The sequence below is a fragment of the Prunus mume genome, linkage group LG5 (assembly GCF_029339155.1).
Source record: "Prunus mume cultivar Tortuosa linkage group LG5, ASM2933915v1, whole genome shotgun sequence".
NCBI classification, from domain to species: Eukaryota; Viridiplantae; Streptophyta; class Magnoliopsida; order Rosales; family Rosaceae; genus Prunus; species Prunus mume.
The window spans coordinates 2,391,822-2,414,420 of NC_142702.1; the positions used below are offsets into that span (position 1 = coordinate 2,391,822).

Here is a 22,599-nt window from a genome sequence, read left to right on the forward strand (position 1 = left end):
CACATGCATTTTACGTGTCATCTATTTTGATAAAAGTGTTATTTTTGGGAGGGAAGGGGGTTCGAAATCGAATCTAGTGCCTCGGATGTAGAAGTAAATGCTCTTAATCACTCGTCATCTATATAGTAGAATAAATGAAACATGATCGCATGATTCGAAAGCAAATTCTAGTCACTCCAATTCCCCCATTAGGCCCATTGTACCACAGACCTCACCTGCAAGGTTTTATTACTTCTCAGCAAAGAAGAACACGCAGAAGGCAATTGTGGGAAGAAAATAAAGGAAGTTGGTGAACCAACGGCTTTCAAAATTGAAAATCAAAGCAAATTCTAGCCGTTAGTTTTCTGCTTTTGTGACACCACAACGTGGCCACCCCATAAATCCAGCTCTTGACCTATGTTCTCTCTCCGTTCTGTGGGCCCCACTCCCTTCCCTAAATATCACTATATATTTTGGGGAAGCAAGCAATCAGCCCAACTCTCTTCTTTATTTGTTCTCTCTAGCTAAAACTAAAAGCTATTCTTTTCTTCATTCAAATTAAATCTTTGATTTGCAATGGCACATTTGAGCAGCAGTGTGACGAAGATGAAGGTCTTGGTCTTTGCCTTTGCCGTGGTGGCTTTCTTTGCGGCTGTGTCTTCGGCCCAAGATATTGATGCTGCGCCCACTCCCGCGCCGGCTCAAGACAAAGGAGCAGCTCACTCTGTGGTGGCCTCAGGGGCTATGATCCTCTGCCTCCCGTTTTTCATGTCCATGGTTGCTCTCCTCACCCACTAGATTTTAATTATTATTTCCACCCATTTATTACTTGCTAGTATTAATTCTTTGGGTTTTTCAAATGAATTTCATGGAAGTGACTCGGTGATTCTTTTATTTGATGTATGTATTCATCATGTGTGTATTTTCCTTTATCATGCTTTGTTGATGTGATACCATATTATAAATACAGACAAGTATTGAAGGTTCTGAAACGAATTGTAGTTTTGGGAGAATTTGTAAGCACTGCTTAATACAACTAACACAGTCCCTCCAGCTGGGTGATTGTGAGCCATCCGGGTGATTAAATGATTTAGATTTGATAAATGAAGGATTGAGAATAAATTTTCAAACCACTTCAGTGGTAATAGAGATCGAGAATCAAAAGAGCAAACAAACATTCACACACAAATCAAACACCACAGTTTTACGTGGTTCACTCATAATTGAGCTACGTCCACGAGGTTGCTAGGGTTTTTCACTAATTGAATAAGAAGATTACAAGTACAAGAGCACTCTAAGTCTGTTCCAATCTGGTTCAGAATAGGAAACAAAACAAAACAAAATTTAAATTTAAAAACACGAAATCAGAACGGAGGAACGTTGCTCAACACTGCAGCACAAGATACCACACTTGGGATACTGAAGCTCTCTCAACTGCTGAAGTGCCCAACAAGACTTGAACACACTTCGAACCACACTCTTCCGGCATTGCAATTTTCCAGTACTCTTACAAGGTCCCTGTTCCACAAAAGTTAATATCACCTTAATAGAACTAGAATGAAGTTTATGCAAGTGTAGGATACACAGAAAATGATAACGCACGCAAACCAGACATCAAGGATATAATATGTGAAACAAAAATCACATGCACGTCATATAGAATGGAACATCATCTATCTGTTTGTGTATATAAGCCTAAATGTAGTAGCTCGAGGGTCGAGTCAATCTTATGATCAATACCCAGGTGCATTAACAGGGAACATACATTTGAATGATGGATATTTATGGAAGTAACTAGATTGAAAGTAAACCAATGTTATTACCATATGAACAATTTTTTTCAGAACTGGATAATTGAAAAATGTTTGTTTGATCCGTGGAATTATAAAACAATTACATATGATGAAGTAGTTACCTATTATTCTTTTGCTAGTTCTTCAGAAGCCATAACGCCATCCAAGCTTAAAACACTGGGTCATGTTCGTTTCAGTATTTTATTTATGCTCATGAATACGGTTCAAGTGAACTTCAATTCTCCTCATGCACACCGTTCAAGGGAACTTCATTTCTCACACGGGACCTGAAAAGACAAGGAAGAAGGGAGAGTTAGCTGGGAATTGATTTCTTTAAAAAAGGACTAAGAAACAGAGATGTACAAACCCGAAAAATCTGCCCTCTTTGTTTTTGCTTTTCTGTATGAAGGAATAGTATCCAATTTCGAACTGGCTTAAAACGGTGAGGCCGCGAATCCATTCGGGCAGTGATGCTGAACTCTGAATTGAAAGCCATTGAAGTTATGTGAGGTTGTCTGTCTCTTCTGGAAGGTAATGCCAAACTAAAGGAATACTCAATTTCCAATTGATAGGGAGTAGAATCTAGTGTCACTGTCTGACATCTTCAATACCAAGATGACAAAGCACTACTCTCTCCACCCAGCCATCTCGCTACACTGCATGTTCAAAAACCAATGATAACTCTCATTTAAGCATTCAAAGAAAAAACCCGCACAGGAAATGATAAAAAAAGATGATGCGGTAAATGAGCATCAAAGACCACATTCAACAGAAAGAGTATGACATCTTACCAACAATGCACATAACCAAAGAAACGAAGAACACAATTAACTTCATTCCTGGTATATCAATCTGAATTTCATTCATAAATATCAGCCATCATGAAAAAATATAAACTACTTTCAGAACACGACCCCAATTTCATAACCCATAAGGAAATTTGTGAGATAAAATTACCTAAATCCATCACATGTAAAACTCGGTATGAATATGTTTGGCTCTAATAATAGGAATTATTCAATTATGTAACATGGGCATATCAAAACTCGGTATATATGCTAGCAGAAGGCAGCATGATAGAAGTATCAATGTTTTAAATAACGCGCCCTCAGTGCCCATTGTGGCGGGCCTCTTGGCGAGGCTGTCGAAATTTGCCTCGAGGCGGAGCTAATTATGAGAAAGTCACTGAAAGCAGCGTACGCCTTTCTTCGAGGCTTATGCATCCCCTTAGAGGCGTAAACACATGGTAGTACGGTACTATTGAAATTGGGTCAGAAATGGGAGAAATTATACAATACACGTGGTAGTACGGTACTATTGTATAATTTCTCAAAGTAATCCCCTTTATCCAAAACAAAAAACAAAAACAAAAATTCATGATTTTCCTTTACGAGCACCCAAGTTCTTTTCAAGGTACAGGTCTTTGAAAGACACCAATTTCAAAAGCCATAACGAAATTTGAGAGTTAGAATTACCTAAATTCATCACATGTACAACTGAGTCACTTATATGATTAAAGTCATGATGCCTAATCAGTTTCTTCTTTTAATCACTGCATATCCGTAAAAGAAAAATAAGAACAAAACCGAATGTTATTATCATGTAAACATACCAACAACAAAACAATGTTAGGATCAAGGGCTCATCATCTAATACATACATACCACTTTCTTGGTGACCTGCTGTTGCACAATCACAATCAAGCCATAAGAGTTTTTAGTGGGGACCCAATCTCCGCTGACCCAACCCTTAAAAATAGTATTCAGCTGAAAAAGAATAAAATGAACAAGCTGAGGTTGGTTTCCATTTGAATGAAAGTGTCAATGCAAAAGAAAGAAATTAGTTAGAAAAACGCACCAGCTTCTGGATTAATGCGAATGTCTGGGATGTGAGCAATCTTGGACCAGTCCTCACCTGTTCCTTTCTGGCATCTTTGTGCTAACATGGGACATTTCCAAATGTTCAAACTTTTTAATGAGGCGAGGCAACGAAGCCCTTCTGGGAGTGATGCCAAATTAGGGCAATCCGATATCCAAAGCAACTTTAGTGATTTGAGGTTGCCCATCCCTTCTGGTAGTGAAGCCAATTTCGGGCAATCAAAAATTTTCAGATCCTGTAAGGAGATGAGGCATCGAAGCCCTTCTGGGAGTGATGCCAGATTGGGGAAGCATCGAATTCGAAGATTGGAAAGTGATTTGAGGTTGCCGATCCCTTCTGGCAGTGATGCCAATTTAGGACAATCACTAATTTCGAGGTGCTGGAGTAATGTGAGGTTGCCGATCCCTTCTGGTAGTGATACCAGATTAGGGCAATTATAAATTTTAAACTCCTGAAGTAATGTGAGGTTGGCGATCCTTTCTTCTATATCCTCAACGCTCCAAATCCGAAGAGATTTTAATTTTAATTTGGAGAGAACAAAGGAGGAGGGAAGGACCTTCCAGCTGCTGTTCTCTAACTCCAGTCTATCAAGATTTGGGTATAGCGGCATGGAAGTTAGGTTAGGACAATCATATATATCTAAAGTAGAAAGACAAGGAAATGAAGAAGCTGAAGCTGTTTCATTCCTCCACCATCCCTTGAGATTAGGGCAATCAATTAGATAAAGACTCTCTAAGGAGGGAAAGAAGATCGTCGATGGAGAAGCAGCTGACATCATCATCATCTCATCACCGGCAAAGTCCTTAACCTTGTCTTCTGCTGATATGTGCTCCAAATTCCTTAGCCCGCAAAGGTAAAGACTCTTAAGAAAAGGTAAATGATCCAACGGTGGAAGATGTTGGCATCTATCACAGTCAGACAATTTGAGATCAACAATACTTGTGAGAGAATGAAACCAACTCGCAAACCTCGCACCCATATAGCACTCCAGGGTTAACTGTTTTAGACTTGAATGGGGCTGCAGCGCTTCCATTGACTTAATAATTACATCACTCTCCTCCTCAACCGCATCACTATTTTCTCTTTCGATGCCCATCCAATGTAAAGTCAACGAATAGAGATGTCGTTTCTCCTTCAAAACTGCACCATCATAATTCAATTCTGACACCATATCTTTCTTGTACCCCAAATTTCTGATCTCCAACTTTCCTCTTAAATCTTTCAGCTTCTCCAACTCACTGAGCCCTGCACTGTCCCTCAACATGGAATTGTTTTTGCTCAAAACAAATTTACTCAAAGTACGAAGACGAGTCAATTCACCCAATCCAGGAGGAATTTGAGCCAATTGAAAACATCCTTCCAAAATGAGATGCCTCAAGTTGATCAATTTCTTAATATCTCTAGGCAGTTCCACAAGAGACTCACATCCCGAGAGATCTAGTGTTTCCAAATTTTGAAGTTTGACTATCCAATTTGGAAGTCTCTGAATGAGATTTTCACTAAGATCAAGATATCTTAAATGTTTCATTTTCCTAAGACATTTTGGCAATTTTGTAATTCCCAATTCATTCAAACTCAACATACGCAATGACTTAAAATTTGAAGCAATTGTAGCACAAAATGACTTATGGAATGACTTCCCCCACCAGTATTGCCTTAGGAAAAGAAAAGTCCTTATCTTATTTGATTCCATCAAGGATGTTGGTATTTTCCATTTCGACGAATCAACATTAAAATCGAAAGATACATGAAGAAGACGTTTTGCATCAAAATCAGTCGTATTGCGATCTATTATTCTGCTTCCCTCCCCTGCCACTTTAACAGCAAGTTCATTCATGAGATCATGCATTTTACAGCTTTTTATTATACCAAACTCATCTTTTTCTTCTTCTTGGAAAAAAGATCTCCAAACTAGTTCGTTATAATATTCATAACCAACATCTTCCAAGCACTCATTAGGATTTGAAGACTTAACGAACCCTTGTGCCACCCACAACTTAATTAATTTCTCTACGGGAATCTCATAATCAGGCGGGAACAAACTACAATAAGCAAAACAATGTTTCAAATGTGATGGGAGAACATCATAACTCAGCCTAAGTGTTGGTATAATAACATCTTCTTCTTGACTTATTGTTGAAAGCTTGTTGCTCTTGAAAGCCAACCACTCACTTTCTTGATGTTTAGAGTACAACATCCGTCCTATGGTCCTTATAGCAAGAGGAACCCCCTGACATTTTCTAGCAATCTCCTCCCCAATGGCCTTAATTGTTGAACTCTCTGGCTCTTTTCCCTCTTTGAACGCCATTTTCTTAAATAAAAACCAAGACTGCTCTTCATTCAAGCCCCTTAAGTTATATGGTTCAGCTGTATCTGCTATATTTGCAACTTTTTTACTACGAGTAGTTATTAGTATTTTACTACCTCTTGCACCACCCATCAACAAGTCTTTCAAGTCGTCCCATTTTCCATGATCTTCATTCCACACATCGTCTAACACAAGGAGGTATTTCTTTCCATCTATCTTTCCCCTAAGATTCCTTTGCAATTGATCCATCCTAAGGTTTTTTGATTCCTCATTAGTTGCAGATTGAATGATTTTCTCAGCAAGTACATTCAATTCAAACACATTGGAGACACATGTCCACATTTTCAGCTCAAAATGATTTTGAACCACCTCATCGTTGAAAACTAGTTGGGCAAGTGCAGTTTTTCCCAATCCTCCAAATCCAACTATGGAAATAGTTGAGACATTTTCTGTAGAGATGGGATCCAAATCCAACAAAAGTTGAATAATTGCGCTTTTATCTTCATCTCTCCCTATTATATTATCCTCGCGGACAAATGAGTGGGTGACCCTCTCTCTTATTACAAATCGTGCATCTTCGTGGTTCACTTGTAATTGACCAAATGTTTTATTCGAGGTAATCTCATGAAGTCTCTTGTCAAGATCTTTTATCTTATGACCAATTTTCAGCCCAAAAACAAGCGGGTTTGAGCTAGAGAAGAATCTGCGTACCTGCTTTGACACTTTATTATTTCCGGGCACCATTTGTCTCCACTGAGCTTCAGTATAAAACTCATCGAGCACGTCATCAGCTTCATAAACTGCATCTTCTACGCTTTGGAGCCACACTTTGACTTCATTATTGTTGGCTTGTTTTTGCTCAGCATCAAGAAGAACAGCTTGGAGTTGGGCAACTTTGTCCTTCAGCTTTTGGAGGTCATCTTTGACACCCCAAAGCAAGGCAATCTCTTGGAAAACAAGGGAGCCTAACCTTCCAATGATCCCTTCTGCAACGTTGAAGAGGACTCCTTCTGCCATTGGAGAAAGGAAAAGAGTATTCACTTGGAGAAAGGAAAAGAGTATTCTTGACGAAAGTTGTGGTTTGTTGATAGAGTTATTTGGTGTGGAACAGCAAATGGAACAAGAGTAATAATAATTGGACAAAGGAAAGAGGAAACATACATCAAATCACGTGGGAAAGCTTTGAATATTTGGTGTGGAACAGCAAGTGGAGCAAGTTGAAGAAATGTTTGACTCAAATATGCTTTCGGTGGTTTTGAAATTATTTTAATGAAGGAGTCCAATTGGTTGGTGTTGTTCACTTTGAGAAATAAGCAATTCTTTCTTTCTCCTCGTTTATTGTTTCCAAGTGGATGGGTGCTTTATGTCAACAACAATAGAAAAACAAAATGAAAAATTACTTCTGTAACCAAAAATAAATATTTAAAAAAAAAAAAAAAAATTATGACTTTGCACTTACGCCAAAATGCCCAAAACCAATGTGGTTGTAGGTAGGGACTAGGGAATAGGGAATAGCAAATACTTAATGAAGAAATGCTTCACAATGAATGATGCATAAAGATTAAAGAAATAGACACAAAATCTTATGAAAAAATCTTGTTAATCGAAAACATCTCCAATGGCACTGGGCTTTGGGAAGCACTATATCACAATTATCATGTACTATACAAAAATACTATCCAAAAACGCACTGGGCTTTGGGAACACATCTCACAAAAATACACAGGTGAGATATTGAATCGAAAACACTTTATTTATTGACATTTGAAGATGAAAATAGGATGTGCGACGGCGACAAAAATCTAATCGGAAATCTGGATAATTGCTCCAAATTCCATAAATAGCAATTGGAGAAAGCAAAAGAGTATTCTTAACGAAAGTTGATAGAGTTGTTTGGTGTGGAACAGCAAATGGAGCAAGAGTATTAATAATTGGACAAAGGAAAGAGGAAACATGCATCAAATCACATGGGAAAGCTTTGAATATTTGGTGTCGAACAGCAAGCGGAGCAAGTTGAGGAGGAAATGCCGAAATGTCATCTTTGATTGGTTTTGTCATTATTTTAATTACAATTATACTTTTCATCAGACGTTTTACCTTTCTTTGTTTATCGAAAAGAAAGATACACTGAATTAAAAATAAAAAGCTTAGTCAGACAAAAAAAATAAAAAAATAAAAAGCTGTTTTCTGAGAAATTGTCAGTGAGGTTCCCTCCCCCTTCTCCTTCCCCACTGGTCATCGTTCGAATCCGAGGAAAAAGTTACCCCCTCCCTAATCACTGTAATTCAAAAAAGCAAAAAGAAAAAAAAAAGCCATTTGCTTTCAAAAGAAAAAAAGCCACTTTTTCTTTTACCCTCTGTTCAGGTGTAAATGATTTTATACAAGGCTTTTTTGTTGAGAGTTAAGCTGCATACTAGTTTTGAATCAAGCTGCAGATGTTAATCCTGCAGATTGACAATGAATAGGATGATGAAATCGAAGGAACTGAAGAACTTTCCTTTTATAGTAATAGCTGTTATAGGATATGTCCAACAGCTAGTTTTCTTACTATTTTAGGAAATTTTACAGCTGTCATTCTTAGCTGTCTTAGTCCTTTATGCTGTAACAATTTCTATCCTAGGTGTAAGAATCGTAGCCTCCAATGACCTTGAATGGCTGGAGATGAGTCCTTGTATCCCAGTTTTTAGGATTTGTTTTTGGCAGCTTGTGTCATGCTTATATTGTGTTTTTTTGGCTCTGATGCAATAGAAGACATACAGACAAAAAGCATTCTCATTCTCTCTGAGTTTTCTCTCCTCTGCATACGTTGCATATACTGGTTCTATTGGTTTCTGTGAATTAGGCACTAAAACCAGCAAACAAAATACCAAATTCTAAACATTTTTTGCGTTTGAATTCATTTAGTCTGACATTCAGCACCAGAAGAAAGCCAGAAACTCTTTTATACAAGGCTTTTAAACAGAGTATGGCCAACAGGTAATTGCTGGCACCATTTAACCAAAGAGAGCAGCAAACCACCAACTTTTCATGTAAAACCAGTAGCAGGAACTAATTAAGTGAGACTTGAAATAATGATAAAGTGCACCAAAACAAAATAAATTGGAAAATATACATTCAATTTGTTTTCAGGTTCATGTTCCACAAAAGCTACATTCAATTTGAAAAATGAAATTACGAAAAATAAATTCATTATACAACTTTTTTTGTTAGATGCACAATATATATATTATCATGCTTTCATGAATCTCTTACATCATTCATTGGTAGTAAGACTTGCAGAGAGATTTGGCTTAGTCTGCAAGACAGATTCAATACAAGTGCCAATGTAGAACTGCTATTACAAAGATGATTTGAACAATCTAAATTTGCTACAATAACAAGAACCAAATTATATTGAATGTGTTTAAAATAACTACATGTCGTACATTTGAAATTGATTTAAAATGACTACATGCAAGGAATCATTTGAAATCAATTTGTTTTCTCCCTTTCTTTCTTGTCCAAATCTTGGCATACATGAATTACAATAGTCCATACAAACAACTTTGCCTTATAATTTTATTTGAATCAAAATATGAAAATCCAATTTTAGTATAAGATACAATTTATAGCAATATTAATACTTTAATAAGTCAATGTATACTTTATACTAGAATCTCATAAAATTGTGTTTGCTTATTTAAGATGTAAGTAATATAAATAGCCAAAAATATCATTGAAAACATTAGTATTTCAAAAGCCCGTTCTTCATTCTGAGTCAAATTTTGAAAGAAAACAGTGTTGTTCACTTTGAGAAATAAACAATTCTTTCTCCTTGTCTATTGTTTCCAAGTGGATGGGTGCTTTACGTGAACAACAATAATATCTACTTTCATATTAATCTCTATTTTTATTAAATTACTAATACAATACAATATCATGTAATCGTTTTCATATCAATTATTATCTTCTATAGGCATGCCAATTTTTTATTTTTTATTTCTAAGACCTATAGTTAGCTGCCATACAATAACTTGTCAGCCGTCCACACCCTGGCGGTCATGTAGTTGAGTAAAATATTCTTTAGTCATGCACGTCAAGCCAATCACAATTTTATTATGCAGGCTGCAGGGTAAAGAAGAATCCAAAGACTATTTATTTATTTATTATGCAGCCGGCTATTGTTGATCCATATGGGTTGGAGGCCATCTTCTTGACGGAGTCGTGGAAGCGAATTTCTTCACAGGGCTGGCTTCTTCTTGGTCCTAGTTTTAATAATGGACATTCAACGAACGCGGTTAGGGCCTGTAAAATAATATCTCCTATATTTTGTATGTTTGCAATACAGAAGAAGGCCAATATATAAAGCCAATAAGACTACCTAAGGAAGGTAATTTAAATCCTAAGTTAAAGGCACTAATTTGTACAAGCCTTGACAGAGAAGTTGACTATTCCTATACAAGGTAACAAATAATGTACAATATATTTTGTAATCTTTCCATATCTTCAATATTCCCCCTCACGCTGGAGTATGGAGATCAAGAATACCCAGCTTGTTTTTGAGTCGTTGGAATTGATCTTTACCTAAAGACTTGGTAAAGACGTCTGCGAGTTGCTCCTTTGAAGGAATATAGGTAGTACGTAAAGAACCATTTTGAATCTTCTCTCGAACAACATGACAATCGATCTCAAAATGCTTGGTGCGCTCGTGATATACTGGATTAGCTGCTATGTATAAAGCAGCTTAGTTGTCACAATAAAGTAAGCTTGGTGTGGTGTGTGACAGACCAAGATCATAAAGTAAATATCGTAACCATTGGAGTTCACAAGTTGCCATAGCCATCGCTCTATATTCTGCTTCGGCTGATGAGCGTGATATAGTATCTTGCTTCTTTGTTTTCCATGAGATAGGACTTTCTCCAAGAAGTACAAAGTAACCTATAGTCGACCTCCTTGTCATTGGACAGCTAGCCCAATTAGAATCACAGTCGTAGGCTCTTAATTGAAAATTATTAGAAGATGATAACAGAATCCCTTGGCCTGGAGTCCCTTTCAAATAATGTAATAATCGATCTGCAGCATCTTTATGAGTTGTACGGGAGCTTTGCATGAATTGGCTCAAAATATGAACTGTATGAACATTGTCTGGCCTGGTGATGGTGAGATATATCAATCGACCCACCAATCTTCTATAGGTTTCTGGATTATGTAATAGTTCTCCATCTTCATTGTTTAACTTGAGATTTTGTTCCATGGGGAAGAAAGTAGGACGTGTACCAATAAGACCTGAGTCTTTCAAAATGTCAAGTGCAAACTTCCGTTGGCTCAAATACAATCCCTTTGAAGAACGAGACACTTCTATCCCAAGGAAGTATTTTAAATCACCAAGGTCTTTTAAATGAAAACGTTGATGCAACAAATTCTTGATAATTGATATAGTAGCAGCATCGGTACCTGTAATAATAATATCGTCAACATATACAAGCAAGAAAATTGATGACTTACCTTTGTGATGATAGAAAAGGGAGTAATCTGCTTTAGATTGAGTAAATCCCGCATCAAGTAATGCTTTGGAGAATTTTGCAAACCAACATCGAGAAGCTTGCTTTAATCCATAAAGTGATTTGTTAAGACGACACACCATATTTCCCCCATTGCCGTGATAACCTGGAGGGAGCTGCATGTAAACCTCTTCATGTAAATCACCATGAAGAAATGCATTGTTGACGTCTAATTGTTGAAGACACCAACCCTTGGCAGCGGCCAAAGATAACAAAACACGAACAGTGGTAAGCTTGGCAACAAGAGAAAAAGTTTCATGATAATCAATCCCTTCCATTTGTGTATATCCCTTGGCGATGAGGTGAGCTTTGCATCATTCAATAGTGCCATTAGAATGTCATTTTATTTTATAGACCCACTTGCAGCCAATGGCTTTTTTTATGAGCAGGCAAGGCCATGAGGGTCCATGTATGATTAGCTTCCAAGGCAACAAGTTCACTTTGCATAGCTTTACGCCATTCAGGATATTTAGTGGCTTCATCAAAAGTGTTAGGCTCAACAATGGTAGTAATAGAAGCAAGAAAACTTTGATGTTTAATAGAGAATTTGTCATAAGATAAATAATGGGATAAAGGGTACCTGGTGCCATGTTGACATGAATGTAAGAGGTTGCTTGAGATTGGTAGCAGTGATAATCATTAAGGTAACCAGGTGGTTTGCGACTATGAGGAGGAGGAGATGAGGGAGGTGCTATAATGGCAGAGGAAGTATTGGAATTTGTGATGGCTGGTGTAGGTGTTTCGGTGGGAGATGGAGGCAAAAGAGATGGGAGAGAAGAAAGTAAGTTGGTTGGTGGAGAAGAAGGTATGTTGGTGGGTGGAGTAGAGGGAGACGTGTTAGTGTCTGGAGTGGCTTGTGTTTCCGGGTTAGATAAATCTGGTGAGGTAAGTGGATGAGCAGAAGCTAAAGGAAGGTGGGAATGTTCAAAATCTGTTGCAGGAATGGGTAAAACACCAGGTAAAGTGTGGTTATTTTGTGATAAATTATAAGGAAAAATAGTTTCGTAAAAAGTGACATCTCTAGTAGTGTAAATTTTCTTTGTTTCAAGATCATATATTTTATAAGCCTTTTGAAAAGGTGGATAACCAATAAAGATACATGGTTTTGCTCTTTTATCAAATTTATGAGAATGGGGAGACAAGTTATGACCATAACAAAGACAACCAAAAATTTGTAGGTGGGTATAAGAAGGTGCTTTGTTGAAAAGAATTTCATAAGGTGTTTTCCCATGTAAGATTTTGGTGGGTAAACGATTAATTAGATAAGCAGCAGGAAGAACACAATCACCCCAAAAAGAAACAAGTAAATTTGATTGAAAATGAAGGGAACGAGCAATATTTAAAAGATGACGATGTTTTCTTTCGACGACACCATTTTGTTTTGGTGTTGCCACACAACTATGTTGATGAATGACACCAAGTGAAGAAAAATATTGGTTCAATGTGTGATTAAAAAAATTCAGTTCCATTGTCAGTACGAACTTGACGAATAGAACAATTAAATTGTGTTTTGACCATAGCAAAAAATGTGGTAGGTAGGTATTAACTTCTGATTTATGTTGCATTAAATAAAGCCAAGTACTACGAGAAAAATCATCAACTATGGTTAAAAAATATTTAGCACCAGAAATTGAAGAAATAGAATAAGGTCCCCAAACATCAAAATGTATTAAATCGAAGCAAGCATTTGTTGATATAGTGCTTAAAGGAACAGAAAGCAAATAGTGCAAGCATGATTATTATCAAAAGACATTTTTGAATTCAAACTTTGTAAATAAGGAAGAGTGCACTTGGATGGATGTCCTAAGCACCAATGCCACAGACTAAAATTTGGGGAAGAGACAGCGGAATTAGCAATGGAAGGCACATCGAGGGCTAGGTAATAAAGACCACCACGTTCCTTGCCCTTACCAATCAACCTCTTCGAACTCAAGTCCTGCAAAACACAATGATCAGAATAAAAGGTTTGAAAGGAGATATAGTGATTGATTGGCAGCCATGACTGACTGGTCAGGAGATATAGTGATTGTAGGGTGAAGAGGGGCTTGAAAGGAGTTTAGGGTTTTAACAGAGACCAGTGTAAGCTCTGATACCATGTAAAATAATATCTCGTATATTTTGTATGTTTGCAATACAAAAGAAGGCCAATATATAAAGCCAATAAGACTACCTAAGGAAGGTAATTTAAATCCTAAGTTGAAGGCACTAATTTGTACAAGCCTTAATAGAGAAGTTGACTATTCCTATACAAGGTAACAAATAATGTACAATATATTTTGTAATCTTTCCATATCTTCAATATGGCCACTTTTTTGGTGGACTTGGCCCAAATGGAGGGCATCAAGAACTGGATTATTGCTTTATGCAACAAGGGAAATGAGGCACATCAGGTACATTTATCGCCATTTGTTATGTCCCAACATGTGCATTTCTGTGGGTTTGTTTGGTCAAAATCCAAGAAAATTATCTTAATCACAAAATTTGGCGTGGTGAAGATCCGAATTATTTTGGGTTTATTGCGGGCAGGTTAACCCTTATGGATCATCCAGTACCGCCTACATATATTGGTAATTGCGTCGGGTTTGGCTGGTCAATGGAGGTGAGGAAGGACTTGTTGGGGGAAAATTGATTTGTTGTTGCGGCAAGGGAAATTGGAAATACTATTAAGAAGCTACACAAGGCAATTTTGGGAGGGGCAGAGAAGTGGATATCGGAGTGGGAGGTGATGTTTGGGTCGGAGCTTCATGTTATGGTTTTCGGGTCACCTAAGGTGGGATTTTTATGAGACAGATTTTGGATGGGGTATTTCACTCACTGAGAGTAGAGACATACTGGGTGGGATTGAGGTTGGCTTGGTCCTACCAAAGCCTCAAATGGTGCTTTTTCCTGACTTCATCTTTGTATTGTAGGTGTGTGTATATAATTATTGAGAATCTTGTTCTTTTCTTTTGATTTGTCAATTTATGGTTATTGGGGCGTGAGGTGAACTATTAAAATGGGGCCAATGAATTTAATATGCTAGGGAGACCAACTTTAGATACTAACTTGTGTACCATATCTCTAATAGAGCGTGTGACTCATTGTATTGGTGGGCTCCACCTCTATTAGAGAGATGGTACACGAGTTGGTATATAAAGTTGGTCTCCCTAGCATGACTCTTTAATTTTTTTCTTTTCACACAATGTTCTCTGTCAGCATGATAAATATTGTAACATCCAAAAGAAGTCTAACAATTTAGAGAAAACTAGGGTTTAGCCAATACCGTCGCAATCCTATGCAATTCTATCAATTACTTATGAATTTCCACATATATGCTTTGAAGGTTAGGTTTTCCTAATACATATTTTCCTTGTGATGTTCAAGCGAAAACGTATATCTAACATGCAATCCGTCTGTGATGTTCAGATCAAATATAAACATGCAAGACTCATTAAGTTTTGTGAAAACCCTTTGAAAAACCATGCAACCCTTAAGAGCGTGATGTTCGCCTTAAGTGAACTTACAATTACTAATCACAAGAAGCACTCCTCAATTTCAGGGTGATGTTCCAACAGAAATTGCATCAAATTACTTGTCTACATATCCTAATGGTGATCAGTCATTAAAATAGATAGATAGTTTTAAACACAGTGATTAATAATTTAAAGCAAACATGCAACCATTCATAAGCAAATTAATAAAACTACATATTCATGCTAGGCTTACGGCCTCGCCCTAGCAAAAGGAATTAGTTACACATAATCATAATTGAAATCCAAGAAAATATCATTCGAATGAGTAAGAATGAAAACACCTGAAAGTAGCGAAAATCCAAAACCCTAGCAATTGCTCCCAAAGCCAAAAAGAAGTTCTAAAAAAAAGCTCCCCAAAGTTCTGTGAAAAGGAGCTTAAATACCTCCTAAAACCTAACTACTCAATCCCCACAAGGAAACTAAGTTAAAGTAAAGTAAGACTAGGAAATAAAGTCCAAATTGGATTAGGAGAATCTTCCCATAATCTGCCCAGCCACGTTTTAGTCTCAAATCTCCCCCGAATCTGGCCCAAGATAGCTCGTTTTAAAGATAAAAATATTCCGAACACTTCTCCAGAAGGCCACGAACCCATCCGAGGTCATCTTGGGCTCCAAAAAAGCAATAAAAGCCCAAAACGTCACTATTCCAGCATAGCACACTGCTCCTTCATTTATTCGCCAGGAAATCATCGCTTGGTGGAAAAGTCTGATATTTTGATACGATCAAGCTAAGTGACGCACGTACGTCCTCCAACTGGAATTACTCCAAAATTCGTCCATTTGATTATGTTTTGCTCCAGAGAGAGTCGAAAATCCTATATTGGAAATATAATTCAAGTATCAAAATTCTTCCAAAATATTAACCAAAATATACTAAGAATGAGGTTAAATATATAATATAAAATCGACTCATCACTACACAAGGAAATTTTGGGAGGGGCAGAGAAGTGGATATCGGAGTGGGAGGTGATGTTTGGGTCGGAGCTTCATGTTATGGTTTTCGGGTCACCTAAGGTGGGATTTTTATGAGACAGATTTTGGATGGGGTATTTCACTCACTGAGAGTAGAGACATATTGGGTGGGATTGAGGTTGGCTTGGTCCTACCAAAGCCTCAAATGGGTGCTTTTTCCTGACTTCATCTTTGTATTGTAGGTGTGTGTATATAATTATTGAGACTCTTGTTCTTTTCTTTTGATTTGTCAATTTATGGTTATTGGGGCGTGAGGTGAACTATTAAAATGGGGCCAATGAATTTAATATGTTAGGGAGACCAACTTTAGATACTAACTTGTGTACCATATCTCTAATAGAGCGTGGGACTCATTGTATTGGTGGGCTCCACCTCTATTAGAGAGATGGTACATGAGTTGGTATATAAAGTTGGTCTCCCTAGCATGACCCTTTAATTTTTTTCTTTTCACACAATGTTCTCTGTCAGCATGATGACTATTGTCTTGTTTTCACTATTGTCAGTGAAGAATTTATTTTTACATTAGTGCTCTGCAATTTTTTTTCTCCCCAAAACTCACGTTAACATGTTGAGTGTTTGTTTTAACGGGCTTCCTCCTTTTCTCAGTGAGCGTATTTCATCCAGCAATTTTTTTAGAACTCCTTACTGGTTTTAGCTTTCTGTGTAGTTCACTTGGTCAATAGAGAATGATCTTTGGTGGTAAGCAATCGGAAGATGGTTGAACTCTTGCATATTATAACATCCAAAAGAAGTGAACGCTTCACCTAGTTTGATATCGATCTCAGTTTCTTCCCCGGTAATTTGGAATTGCAGTTTTAATTCAAAAGTTTCTTTAATACAAACTATTGGAACTACTGTTTTTATTAAGACGAGAGACTAAGTTGGACAATATTTGGAAGTAAGGTAGTTGATTGAAACCACAAAGCTCTTCTTTTGGTTTTTTTTTTTTTTTTTTCCTTCAACATATAAATGCAATTTTCCTTCTCAAACCCTAACTCTAACAAGAGCCGTCTTCCAGCCCCTCTCTCTCGCTCAGACTTCTTCTTCAATCCTCATCTCTCTGTCTCACCATCGTGATCTCTTCCCTGACCTTGGAGATTCCAAAATGGCGTTTTTTTCTTCTATGCGCAGCGCCCGCCTAGACCGCCTAGCCCCCGCCTAGACCGCCTAGACCGCCTAGAGGCCGTCTAGCCCGCCTAGTGACCGCCTAGCCTCAACCTAGCCCGCCTAGCCCCCGCCCAGAACACAGAGATCTTGGCCACCATCTGCATATACCCTCATGTCGCCCGCCTAGACCGCCTAGACCGCCTAGCGACCCTTGGCCACCATTAGTATTAATTATTTTAATCAACTTTACAAATTATATTACTTAATAAATAGTATTTAATTTTTTTAAATTTTTTCTTTGATAAAATATTTAAATACTAATTATTCACTAGGTAAATAATAATTAAAACATAACTACTAATTAAAGTAATTAAAGTAGTTAAAGGTGGTCCCAAATACTGAGTTTTGGTACCTCGAATGCATTCCATGCTTGGTTATGTCAAATTGATGAGTGAAAAAGAGCGCACAAAAATTGAAAACTAAAACCACTTTCAAATTGTTGTAAAAAATAAGGGTAATTTTGATAACCTGATTTCACTTTTTTGAAAACGGAAAACGAAATATGTTACCAAATATCTTTTCTTTTTCAAAAGTATGAGTTTCAAAAATAGTGAAAATGAAATGGTTATCAAACAAACCTTAAGATTGTCTATATATATATATACATATATAAATCTTAATTTTTGTCCATTTGGTGTTGGGGAGTTTATTTAGGTACTTACCTCTTTATGTAATCCTACACACCCATTTATTTAGTCCTATTGAAGTTGAGATTTATTTAATATTTTATCTCTTTTAAGGTTAACACATCTTTTTACTTATTCATAAATACCTCCATTTGAAAGAAACAAATTTTAGTATTAGATGTAAAATTCAATCTGACATAACAACTCCCATAAATAGCACGTCCACCACTCATTCTTTGACTATAACCTTGAAGTTCGTTTATTGCAACGTGAAGGCACTTCTTGCAATCTTCATGTGACAAGTCTCTAGTACACTCGACCGAAACTATAAAGATCAATCCTTTTTGTCCTTTTATTCCTCTTGGTCACCTGAATGCTTCCAGTAGTATACAAATTGTCCGGAAACAATTTCAGAAGTTAATCAATTTAACAAATGATCTAGTGCCATTGGAAATAACTTGGAATTAGGAACAGATCATTGAGGACCGCCTAGCGAGCCTAGCCCCAGCCTAGCCCGCCTAGCCCCCGTATACCCTCATGTCCCAAAGGAAAATCTCAGGGAAGCCATGGTGATCTAGTTTGATAGAAAAGCCCCCTGTTGATGGGTCCTCTAATCTTTTCCACGAGGTCAAGTACCTGTTTAAACATGTGCTCAACTTCCATCCGAGCTTCATAGCTGGAAGCAGAATGTGTGTGGGATAATCAAAGCTCTGCCAGAAATATGTTTGGCTGTTTTCGGTTCCTTCTTTGATCACAAGATTGCCTATATCCAAAAGCAGGACATTTGGTCTCGAAACTTGGGTGTGATTGGAGGACCAACTGACATTTCCAGATGGATCAAGAAGGACAATGTTTCCATGTTCACCAGTCATCAAAAGAGCTCCTGATGAATTTGAAAGTGGGGTGTCTATGTTGGTCACCCAAACAACTGTTCTGTTTTGGACATTTTTGTACCATATATATGCCCAAGTACCAGCCTGAAATATTGCCTGGCTTGAAGAAACCCAACTCAAAGACTTCACAGGGGGAGACAATGGTCATGATTCCTTCGACAATTAATTAATATATTATATATATTATATATGTATGCCTTGCCTTCCTCACTTATTTTTGCTGTGACCAACCAATTAACAGATGTACAAGTGAAGTGAATACATCATGTCTGTACTCTGTACATGCATTTGAGTGCGAGAGATTGGCTCCTCAAATTATACAATAATTAATCAATTAATAATGTCAGTTTCCTCATTAACATCGGCTTGCCATAATGCCATTGCCAAGCGCAATGTATTTCCATTTCCTAATTAAATGGGGGATGTTTTGATGAACCCGTAAGGTGCTTTGTCAAGAAGATCCTGGTCAAACTTCTCTGTCTATTATCTATATAGCTATCTCCTTTTTAAAATCTAGCTGTCCAATGAATTTATGTCACTTGATCATCCGTTCCGTGAATCCGTGATGATGATTATATTCGTAATCCTACCTCACCAAGCTTACATTATATTTAAACAATATGACCATATAGAAAATGTTGCTGCCCCATACTATATACTATTTACATAAATATAGGTAAGGTGGAGGTGGACCTATAAACTAAGCAATCTCTGTGCCTAGTCCTAGACTTTGCAGTTCAAGTTGCAGCACCACCTCTATTAATAATCATGAATCCAACGATGAGTCTCTGGATCATGACGCCATCGCTTATGCTGTTGGTGAAGATGAAGGGGAATCGCCAACTATACAAGAAGAAGAAGAAGATGACGACGGAGATGGACAACAGGAAGAACATAAAAATGGGGCTCTGTTGCAGGCAGAAGAAATACCTCAAGCTTTTAGCGCAGAAGAAAAAGGAGGAGGAAGTGAATCTTTGATAAAGCAACGAGAAGAAGAGATGGACATGCCAGAGCTGGAAACAAATCGTGTTAGCCACTACCAGTACAGAACAGATGAACTCAATATAAAATTCGAAGACTTTATAAGAAAAATGAAGGAGGAAATCAGGATTGAAGCTCAACGGCAACCCATTGCCGTTTAACCATTCAGCGAGCAGATGTGCCGCTGCACATACATAAAACATATAGAGTTCAGTTTGTTTAACTGAGTATCGTATAGCCGCATTGCTATACCTTTAAAATCTTATATAGCGTATAGCCGTGCGGCCATACTCTTTAAATCAACATTAAAAATATGGATTTCTCTGTCGGAAAGTTGAGCCTCGAGATAATGAATCAATTAGACACGGTATGTATTTCTAGCTTTGTTCCTTGTTTTTGTGTTGAATGTGTTTGAGAAGTGATACAAAGAGGTTGCTTATCTTTTTAAGTTCCCTTTGTCATATTTCCTTATATATATTCGAATATTTAAACATTATAGCCATGCGGCTATACCCTTTAAACATATTATGTTTTAATTATTATATAATATTGAAAAAAAAAGTCCACAAAATAATTAATTACTATTTATTAAGTCAATTATGAAATCAGTAATATTTAAATATTCACTAAAGAAAAAATAATTAAAAAATAATTACTAATTAAAAAAGACTAAGATATTAATTAATTGCATATATTAAATTAAAAAAGTTGGCCAAACAACACAAGTAAAGAAACTAATTTTATATTTTTAAAAATTAAAACAAAAAAAGCAAAAAACCTCTCCCGACAGCAGGTCTATGCTGGCAAATATTTGCTGGATTAGACCTCTCCCGATCAAAATTAGCTCTGTGGACGAAATTTCGTCGAAAGAGGTCTTATTCGGCAAATATTCGTCGGGAGAGGTTTTTAAAATATATATATATATAAACTTAGTGTCTTTAGCTGTTTTTTTAAAATTTTCTTTAAGTAATTAAATAATATCATAGCCTTATTTATTTAATTTCATTAGTATTTATTTAGTGAATAATTAGTATTAAACATTTTAATTAAGTCCACAAATTATATTACTTAATAAATAGCATTTTATTTTTTATTATTTTCTTTTATAAAATATTTAAATACTAATTATTCACTAAGTAAATAATAATTAAAACATAACTACTAATTAAAGTAATGTAAAAAGAGAAATCCAAAGTTTGTTGTTTAAAGAGTATAGCCGGGCGGCTATACTTATAAAATATTCTACTTAAAGGTTTCTACAGTTTATTTTGCTTGTTGTACCATTTATCATGTGCGTGCCTCTAGTACTTTGGCCAAGGGTCCGATGTCGAACAATGTGTGTGACTTGTGTACTATTCGTTCCTTTGGGTTGCGCTGTAGACCCAGCCCTAATCCCAAAATTATTGAGGTTACGTGGCATCCCCCTTGCTTTGGTTCGGTCAAAATTAATACTGATGGCACTCGCAAAAGTGACTTTGGTAAAGTAGGTAGTGGTGGTGTGTTTCGAGATTATCATGGTTGTGTACTTAGGGCATTTTGCTCCAATTTAGATGTCCCTAGTGCAGTACATGTTGAAGTTTTAGATGTCATCAAGGCCATTAAGCTTGCTTGCCTTCATGCTTGGCATAATGTTTGGATTGAAACTGATTCGTTATTAGTTACTCAATTCTTTCGCTCTCCTCATTTGGTCCCTTGGCACTTGCGATTTGATTGGCAGAATTGCTTGCATCGTCTCCAGTACATGTTGTTTAAGATTTCTCATATATTTCGCAAGGGTTATCATAGAGTTGACACTTTGGCAAATCACGATGTTCAGGGCTCTGGGTTCACGTGGTGGGACATTGCACCTTCATTTATTTTGTCTTCGTCATCGGGACCAGCTGGGCATGCCCAGTTACTGTTTTACTTAGTCTCTTTTTGTTTACTCCTTCAAAGTTTTGGTTTTTTGGGTCCGCATGTTGCTGTGCCTTTATGTCACTGTCTTTCTTTTCTGCAGGGTTTTGGTTTGGTCCCCCTGCAGTACGTGTTTTCTTTGTATGTTTCTTTTATATTAATGAAATTATGATCAAGGGGATGGGCGGGGGCTCTCGAAATGTGTTGGTCCCTTCTTTGAGGGGCTGTGGATGTTTGTGCATTCGATGACCGATACTGAAGAGCTAATCTCACCTAATCTCTTGTTCTTTATTTTTTTTTTTTACAAAAAGAATACTACCACCTCTTACTACTATACTCATACATCTTTGTTTGAAATTGTTGTTCTGGCTGGCAAAGAGATTTCGAAAGTTCACTGTCTTGCATTATTGTTACAAAGAGAAATAATCTTAGCCTCTCACATTCTTTCATAGTTAGTAAAATACGGAATGGGAAAAATACGTACGTGATTTATTCGAAATTTTTTTCGCAAGTTACAACTAAAAAATTCGGCAACTATATAATATTTTAATATATATATATATATTTTTATTCAATAATATGTGAAAATTTTGTGTATTATTGAAAATTTTGTAAAAAAACTTGTGTATTAAACATGAATAATATATATGTACATGTACAATACATATATTGTATGTTTGCTTTTAAAAAAAAATATATGTATTTTACCGAGTCTTTAAGACGTGTACAGAAAACGAAAGTATTATTGAAAAATACGTACTTACGTATATAATACAAGTATTGAATGGGAAAATGCTAAATTATTTCTATGGGTAATAAGTAAAAAAGTCAAAAGGGGACAATAAAGACTCGGGTATGGCATAATAGTAATGGATAGTGTTTTAAACTACTCTTATTGATAAAGGAACATCACAGAAAATGTAAATTTTTTTTAAAAAAGTACAGCCGGTCGGCTTTACTCTTTAAATATATTATTCATGGCGTACAGCCGCACGGCGGTACCGTTTAAATAAATAATATATTTAAAAGGTATAGCCGCACGGCTATACTGTTTATTA

General features: G+C 36.7%; 1 protein-coding gene and 1 pseudogene across 6 annotated transcripts; one reads left to right on the forward strand and one right to left on the reverse strand.

Moving 5' to 3' along the window:
* Window positions 1-1,181: 1,181 nt before the first annotated feature.
* LOC103330503 (disease resistance protein RGA2-like) lies at window positions 1,182-7,095 on the reverse strand. Of its 6 annotated transcripts, none has more exons than XM_089053233.1 (6): window positions 3,630-7,095; window positions 3,437-3,538; window positions 3,248-3,324; window positions 2,140-2,428; window positions 1,895-2,059; window positions 1,182-1,497 (listed from the first exon to the last, which is right to left on the reverse strand). In XM_089053233.1, exons 1-2 carry the CDS (start codon window positions 6,973-6,975, stop codon window positions 3,522-3,524), a joined length of 3,363 nt encoding a protein of 1,120 aa, XP_088909359.1. In that variant the 5' UTR covers window positions 6,976-7,095; the 3' UTR covers window positions 1,182-1,497; window positions 1,895-2,059; window positions 2,140-2,428; window positions 3,248-3,324; window positions 3,437-3,521. The 6 variants fall into 6 exon arrangements, with proteins under 6 accessions (XP_088909359.1, XP_088909360.1, XP_088909361.1 ...); XM_089053234.1 differs by having other exon boundaries at window positions 3,433-3,538; XM_089053235.1 differs by lacking the exon at window positions 3,248-3,324.
* A 2,896-nt stretch (window positions 7,096-9,991) lies between these two features.
* LOC148916625 (anthocyanin 5-aromatic acyltransferase-like) lies at window positions 9,992-19,809 on the forward strand (annotated as a pseudogene).
* Window positions 19,810-22,599: the final 2,790 nt, after the last annotated feature.